Source organism: Fragaria vesca, linkage group LG5 (assembly GCF_000184155.1).
Source record: "Fragaria vesca subsp. vesca linkage group LG5, FraVesHawaii_1.0, whole genome shotgun sequence".
Classification (NCBI taxonomy): Eukaryota; Viridiplantae; Streptophyta; class Magnoliopsida; order Rosales; family Rosaceae; genus Fragaria; species Fragaria vesca.
Genome location: NC_020495.1, coordinates 2,014 through 10,525, shown reverse-complemented (window position 1 = coordinate 10,525; position 8,512 = coordinate 2,014). Strand labels below are relative to the sequence as shown.

At 42.0% G+C, this 8,512-nt stretch overlaps 1 protein-coding gene across 1 annotated transcript; it reads left to right on the top strand.

Annotated features, from left to right (window-relative positions):
- Window positions 1–2,995: 2,995 nt before the first annotated feature.
- LOC101309831 lies at window positions 2,996–6,145 on the top strand. The gene has a single exon (XM_004298595.1). It carries the CDS (start codon window positions 3,465–3,467, stop codon window positions 5,814–5,816), a length of 2,352 nt encoding a protein of 783 aa, XP_004298643.1. The 5' UTR covers window positions 2,996–3,464; the 3' UTR covers window positions 5,817–6,145.
- The last annotated feature ends 2,367 nt before the right edge of the window (window positions 6,146–8,512 follow it).

Here is an 8,512-nt window from a genome sequence, read left to right as displayed (position 1 = left end):
ATACCATGTATGTAGGAAGCTCGTCGTTGCATGCTCGCACACCCGACTTGCCATGACGCCCATGCACGATGCTCACGCACATGGTGCTAGCTTACTGCACCTTGCCTGCCCTTAAACCCTCTTGTGTGTCGTCCTTCATGTAGCCCATGCCGTGCCATTGTGTTGCCTACTCCCAACACATGGTCTTAGTCATCAATGCTTGCACCTTGCGACCACCAAGGCTCGCATGCTGTCGAACCTTAGACAGACCCGTGCAGCGCACCCTGCTGAACCTTGGGGTGCATAGGTGTTGCGCACCCTTGCTACGTACCCTGCTGGACACTGGGGTGCATGAGTGTTGTGCACCCTGCTATGCACCCGGCCGCGCACCCTGATAGACCCTGGGGTGCATAAGTGTTGTGTACCTTGAGTGTGCACCCTGTTTTGTCGGTGAGCCGTGGCGTGGTTGGTTAAGGTGGTTAACTAACAACTTTGACGTCATGGGTTCAAACCTTATTAACATATGTAGGGTGTGTGAGTTATTTAATTAAAAAGTTTTTTTTTTTTTTTTTTTTTTAAAAAGAAAAAGTGTGCACCCTACTGCGCATCCTTGCACATTGACTTGCCTTGCATTCTTGCGCATGTCGTCGACATATGCGCATGCCTCGCTTGGGCATGGCACAAGGCTCACACCCTTCCCAAGCATCCTCGACACTAAGCAAGTTGTAACAACTTCCATAATCAAATTTGACACTGCCAAGGCAAACATTTATTTGTTTTTTTTATCATTCTTTCTCTCTATTCTCTTTCCCTAGTTGTTATCTCCTTCCCTCCTCATACTTCTTTTCTTTTATATTCTTTTTTTTGCACTTCTCTCATCTTCTCAAGCAATTGAGCCACACACAAAATACATACTGGTATGAGAACGGTGTATGACAGTTGCTCTTGGGGCCAGAAACATGTAGAATTAATGAGAGAAGTAGAAGAGATTCGAAAATAATAAAATTTGATGGAGATTGATGCAATATTTGATTTTCAAAGGGTAGATTAAGGTTTTTGGGGGAGTAGAAAGGTGAGTTTGGTGTTGTCATATTTGTTTGGGATTGGAAGCTCAACGATTTCGACAAGTCTTGTGTTGGGAATGGGATTCTGCTTGGCTTCGGATTGGATTTCTATGGTTAGAATTTCTGGTGTTTATTATTCGTGACTTTTGATGAATTTTTCAGTGTTTTCGGCTCAAGATCTACTATTCTAAAACATTATAAATAATGATAAAATAATATTCAAGTTTAACTCGTTTTCAAAAAAAAAATAAAAAATAAATAAGATAGGGAAAGCGCTGGACTACGCCGCAGTACGGTATGCCGCAGGTGGTCTTAGACACGTGGCATTATATTGTCCACACAGCTTATATTCGAAGGGCATATATGTAAATATCTCACTTAACTGCCGTCAGCAGTAAAACCACTTATCGTAATTAAATGTCGAGTCTTTTATGTCATATCACCCTGCTGGTTATCCATAGCCAACTAGTCTGACTGTTTCTCTCTCTCCATGTCAAGGGTTGCAGGTTCTTCTCGACCATGACGGCGGAGATGGAGTCGATGTTAGAGGTCGATATTGGTTGGCTCACCGAGAAAGATGATGATCGGCTCTACATGCAACGGAGGAACAAGGATGATGTCGATATTGATATCGATTCCGATCGAGAAGCACCGGAGTACCGTCGAAATAAAAGATTGATGGTGTTTGAATTGGTTGAAGTTGGGTTGAATCATTCTCTTGGGTTAAGGAGATTGAGGTTGTGGAGCTGTGTTCGACTTTCTCCAGCGCCCTTTTGGCCTATGTCCACTGTTCGTATTGCCCACAACTCCACATCAATACCCAATCTTCTTTTATTCTCAACACGATACCACAATACACATTTAATATGACAACCGATTTCCAAAACTCCCTAACAGAGTTTAACCTTGCAATCAAGCTAAATTAGAATAGAACCCCAAAATATGCCTTTGATAAAGACGTCAAAGCAGCAACTTAACCAGTTCTAAAATCTCCTACTCAATTCAGCAATCATATAAGCTTGACCGTTCACCCCTCGGATTTCTATGATCATACGCAGCTCAATCGGTGGCCACAGTCGCCGGAAACACTGCCAAACCGTCGAGATTCTCATCGCCCATTCTCTTTTCTCGTCGCCGACCACCAAGTGAGAGGGAGGTTGATTAAAGACTGATTTTACCGAGTTAATAACTTGAAGAATGTTTTTAACTCAGTCTTACATTGTTGCCCTCTAATCAGTCTCGGTGAATAATGTTTTACCAACTCACGTGAAGTTACATATATACCCTTCCGCTAACGACGATTCAAAGACGCACAGTACGCTTGGCGTTTTCTATAACTTGCCATAAGATAGATGGATTATGTCAATTTTGACATTGTCAAGTCACAAGTCAAATTTTAAATTTGATAAAATAAAAAAAACTTATCTGGTTGTTAGAGGTGCTCATACACATCAGAGATAATGCTAAGCATACTTCCCTTCTTTGTTTCGTTTTTTCTGAAGTCTTGCCCCAATTAGACAAAAGATTTATGAAAAATTTAGATGGTTGGATTTTGAACATGAATAGTAGGTTGTATCTAGCTAAAGGAAAACACATGAATAGTTGTACTGTATCCATGCAGAGGAAGACAGGATCTGACATGGCCCTATAATGTAAATTAATATCTGCGGGTTCAAGGGAGAGAAGGGTACCCCTACAGAGGCGAGAAAGCCCTACTTCTATATCAAAAGGCAGAGCGCCCGTTTTACCTCAAGGTAAAGACAACACCGTGACCACTATGCGGAGGTGACAGAAACTCAGCAATGCAAGAGAGAGAGAGATAGAAGAAGAAAATAAAAAAGAAGAAATTGGTAGAGAGAGAAAGAGATAGGGACTGGAGAGAGATGGTGAGGAGGGAGAGGACACTTTATTAACTTTTTTATGATGCACGCATCCATGGCAGAATAGGGGGAAGGGTACAGAGTACTCTCTGCGAAGGCACAAAGGGTGGAAGAGAAGAGATTAGAACAAGAAACACCACCACCACCAGAACCTTCAACAAAAATAATATCAAACTGGAGAGAGATGGAGCTGCAATGAAGCTGTGGAAGGCTTTCAGATTTGATGTGAAGTGAGAAGAAGAAGAAGATAGAAGATAAAGCTTTGGTTTAGAAATGGTGGGCTGGGAAAAGAAAGAAGCGTTCTTTCAACGTCCTGGTGAAATGGGTTCGTTTTGCTTGTGCTGTTGAGGTTGATGGCATGCAAAGAGTGGCTGCTGGGTGTGAATTTGAGAGGTTCAGAAAGCAAAGGAGAGACCTTGAGCTCTGCAAATCTGGAGACCCATTTGTTCAGCAAACTAATGTTGCTCAATTATTAGTGTTAGTCTGATCCTCTGCAAAATAAGTTTGAGGCTTTCTACTTAATTTTGGGTTGGTAAATTGTATGAGAGGGATGCCCTTTCAATTTCAGCAACAAGGGAAGGGGGTCTTGGAAATTATAGCGCCATCAATCTGTGACTGGAACCACAAGAAAGAAGAGGAGCTTTTCATCAACAACAGCTTCGTCAGCAACGAACCCACCTCTGTTCTTCATATGAGAAGAAGCCCGAGCCCACCCACTTCAGCATCCACTCTCTCCTCCTCCTTCAACGGCGGCGGCGGCGGCAACACCACGCCGCTTCTGCAGGAGACTTCGCCGGTGGGACCCGAACCTGACACGGCGGCGGCGCGCAGCAGCAAGGATGAGTGGGCCTGCGAGCTTCAGTCCATTCCCAGCGGCGGTCTGGAGGCCGTGACCGGATCGGGAGGCGAAAGATGCGGCGGTCTTGGGTTGGAGGACTGGGAGACTATGCTGTCCGAAACAGCGGCGTCTCCGGGTCAAGACCACTCGCTGCTCCGGTGGATCTCGGGCGACGTGGATGATGCGTCGTTCGGTCTCAAGCAGCTCTTGCAGAGTGGAAACAACAGTCACTCTCTTGAGTTAGACGGCAATGTGGGTCTGGGAATCGTCGATCAAGGTTCTGGTTTCGACCACATCGGAAGCAGCGTTTCGGGTCCGAATTTGGGGTTTTCCGGCGGTACTGGGTTCAATGGTGGTAATGGGAGGTTGGGTTTTGTGTCTGGCACTTCGGGGCCACTGAATTATAAGGTCTCGAATGTTGGGATGGTGAATAACAATGGCGCCAGCAGCAATCCAATTTTCACCAATTCAACTCTTCCTGTTTCGCTGCCTCATGGAATGGTTTATCAGAATCACCAGCAGTTTGAGAACCCAGATGAGAAGCCACAGATTCTGAACCCACAGCTGTATATGAACCAGCACCAGTCTCAGCTCCCTCATCAAAATCCAAACTTTTTCATGCCAGTGACTTATGCTCAGCAGGAACAGCACTTTCTTCAGTCCCAGCCCAAACGCCACAACCCAGGTGGCGGTGGAGGACTGGACCCAAGTTCTCAGATCCACCAAAAGGTACAATATTCCGATCCGGGCCATGAGTTTCTGCTCAGAAAGCAACATCTTCAGCAGCAGCCCCAGCCCCATTTTGGTAATTTTCCACCTGGAATGCAGTTTCTTCCTCAGCAGCACCACACTCAACCAAGGCCAGTAGTGGTGCCCAAACAGAAGGTGGATGGCGAAGAAATGGCGGCGGCCGTAGCTCACCAGAACCAGCAGCAGCAACTGCTACAGCATAGTTTGCTGGACCAACTCTATAAGGCCGCAGAAATGGTAGGTACTGGGAACTTTTCACACGCGCAGGCGATATTGGCGCGGCTCAATCACCAGCTCTCCCCTGTTGGAAAGCCCCTTCAGCGGGCTGCTTTCTATTTCAAGGAGGCTTTGCAACTCCTCCTTCTTATGAACAACCCAGCAACCTCTCCTCCACCAAGAACCCCGACACCTTTTGATGTCATCTTCAAGATGGGGGCTTACAAAGTTTTCTCTGAAGTGTCTCCGTTAATTCAGTTTGTCAATTTTACTTGCAACCAGGCTCTACTTGAGGCTGTATCCGAAGCTGATCAGATTCACATTGTTGATTTTGATATAGGGTTCGGCGCTCACTGGGCCTCCTTTATGCAGGAGCTTCCATTGAGGAATAGGGGTGGTACCTCCCCCTCTCTCAAAATCACTGCTTTTGCCTCTCCTTCTACTCATCACACAGTTGAGCTCAGTCTTATGCGTGATAATCTAACCCAATTCGCTGATGAGATTGGCATAGGTTTTGAGCTTGAAGTTGTTAACATTGATTTGTTGGACCAAAACTCATACTCACTGCCCTTTTTCCGAGCTAATGATAACGAGGCAGTTGCTGTGAATTTCCCAATTTGGTCTAGTTCAAATCAGCCGGCTGCTTTGCCCAATCTCCTTCGCTTTGTTAAACAGCTCTCTCCCAAAATTGTGGTGTCTTTGGATAGAGGGTGTGATAGAAGTGACCTTCCATTCCCACAGCACATTCTGCAGGCCCTCCAATCCTACATAAATCTCTTGGAATCTCTTGATGCGGTTAATGTTACTTCGGATGCTGTGAACAAGATTGAGAGGTTTCTCCTTCAGCCCAAGATTGAGAGCACTGTTTTGGGGCGTCTTCGAACCCCTGACAAAATGCCCCTCTGGAAGACGCTTTTTGCCTCGGCTGGTTTCACCCCATTATCCTTCAGTAACTTTACCGAGACTCAGGCGGAATGTGTGGTCAAGAGGAGTACCGCAAGAGGGTTTCATGTCGAGAAGCGTCAAGAGTCACTTGTGCTATGCTGGCAGCGTAGAGAGCTCATCTCAGCTTCAGCCTGGAGGTGCTGATAATGAGCAGCATTTTAAGACAAGCAGAGGGAGGTTGGTTTTTTGCAACTCACAATTTATGGCAGAGGTTTCCAGCTTACTCTACTCTGATATTATGTCAATAAATATTGAACTATGTTCTGAATTGGCACCTCTGTTATGACTTAATCCTTGTGATCAGTTATCGTGTTTGTGAGACTCTCCTTTGCAATATGTCTATCTAGTCTACACAGATTAGTATTCTTAGTAGGACTATCTAACAGGCAAGTCTAAGAGTCTTGTTTCTATTCGACTTGGATATTGCTGGTATGGTACTTTGATGTTTTAATTGGCAAGCTGCATTGTCTTCTGGTTCAGAGGGTGATAGTATGTTGTACACTCGGCAACAAATGAACTAGAAATGAATTATATTACTAGCTTTGAAATCAATTTGTGGTTATGCATATAGAATCAAAACAAGTTACCTGAGAATCTTAAACAAATTGTCAGTTATTTAAATAGAAGATCCATTTGCATAATATTTTGTTGCTTTGATCATACTCGTAATTACATCAAAAGTCATTTTGTGATTATTTGCCTTGCACTTTACACCCTTTGGTTTGTTTAGGAGGAGGAATATCATGCTCTTTGTGTATGTCCTATTGTCCTTCTAACTACCCTCAAGTTTAGTCAATTAGGGCTTCAAAATAACATCAAAAATTCCACACCAGGCAGGCAGGCACTTGCTTTCATTCTTTTGGTGTAGGATTCACTGTAATTTTGAGCTATTAGTCTCTCTCTTTTAGTCTCTGATGCCACTTGGTAGTTCGTAACAGCCGAATAATTAGTCTATGATGCCACTTAGTAGTCAGTAACAGTAAAATAAGTTGCTCTAGCGGTTCTCCTTTAACTAAAATGCTTAAGCCATAATTTTCTGGACAAAATGTAGAACAGTTAACCTAGTTTCTTAAATATAAAGCTTGCTCCTGTTACGCATGATCCACTCTAGAGAATGTGTGTTAGGTGTTACAGTACGGTCTTGGTTAAATTGACATGATGATATAGCTCGTTTTGGCCCTTTTCTATTAATTATGGATAAACTTGAATGTATCGGGAAGTTGGTGAACTGCCTCAACTTACTATTAGTCTTCAGTTTGGTTGGGAACGATTCCTCTTGCCACAACATATATTGGATTCAAGAGTTTGAGAAGCCTATTATTATTAGTATGTTATCGTTTGGGTCGTCCAAGACTCAACAATTGTTAGTATCAGGTCTTGAGTTTATCAGATTAGATTAGATACTTAGATAGTTACAACAGGTTAAAATAGAAAATTCCATTATAGTATTTTGCTCAGCTACTCTATGCTTATTGTCTCGATCACCCATAGTTGTTGCTGGGTCAAGCTTAGAATGTCTGTTTCACTTGGAGATCCCTTGATAACTTGTGTCATCCATTGTATCAGAAAATTTCGGTTTGTTACGTTGTTAAATTATTGATTAGAATTATTGATTAGGCAGTGTTAAATTGACAGTCTGATTACGTAACAGTCCATGTAAGCTTTTAGGGAGGTTTTAGACGTTCACATGTGTCTTAAGTATTCCTTATATTCAAACTGCGAGAGAGTGAAACAGGGTTTAGCTATCTTAATGATTGATTTGTTTGTTTATATTTCTGCTCAAACCCTCGTAAAGGTTAGTAGAAGTGCATAACATGGTTGGGTTGAAACTTGTCACACAATTGTCTGATAATGCTCTTTTTCTTTCTTTATTTATTTTGCATGTAATACACCAAACACGTAACGCGTCATTCTCCTTCTCTCCTATAAAAAGCAACATTTCTTTTTCTTTTCTTGTGCCCTAAACCCCCATATTTTAAATCTTAAGTTACAGTTCTTTCTATGTTCTTCATTATAATAACACAGTGCATTGTCTAATTTCCATTTTCTGGGATTAGTTTTTAGAACACCTACTAATCAAGCCACATGGCCCATGTTTGGTTGAGACACCCACTTGAGTCCTTTAATCTTTCTTAATAATTGTTGCTTTGGAGGCTTTTGTTTAATCTAATACTCATGATTATATAAACATTTATACATTGCATAATAAACCAAGAAATTCATACTAGAAAATTGAGGGAGAACATGCCAAGCATGGACAGGGACAAAGATTAATCACAGTTTATAATTTCTTCAAAGGCATTAACAATGGGAAACGTCGGTTTCATTGAAAACGAACTCCTATAAAAATACCTGCGAACAACCTCGATAATACCCAATAGATTTAGGGGATTTATTGGTCTGTTTTAGTTTAATTTGAAACCCAATGATTTTCAGTGTGTTTTTTTTTTCCTTCCATTTGGCTTAAAGAATGAGGTGTTTGTGCTTGTGGATTTTGTAATTCTTTTGTATGATTTTGTTTTTATGGAATTCTGATTATCTTAAACTGCATGGGACCCCCAAAGGGTGATTAACATTTTAGTAAAGGGAGCTTCATACTTTAATAAGATATTATAAAGATGGCTAGTTCTTATCGGTATTCTTAATTTCGAAAATTTTATTTAAGTTACATTTTTAATTTTTTTTTCTTCATAAGACCACCTTAACTTTTTTACTCATATAAGTCCATTTTATAAGTCAGATTTGTCATCTTATTTTTATACCATACCCAAAATACCCTCCTATCTTTCCACCAAAAATTAGTTTCTCTTTCCCCTTTGAAATATACATCTCTCTCTCTC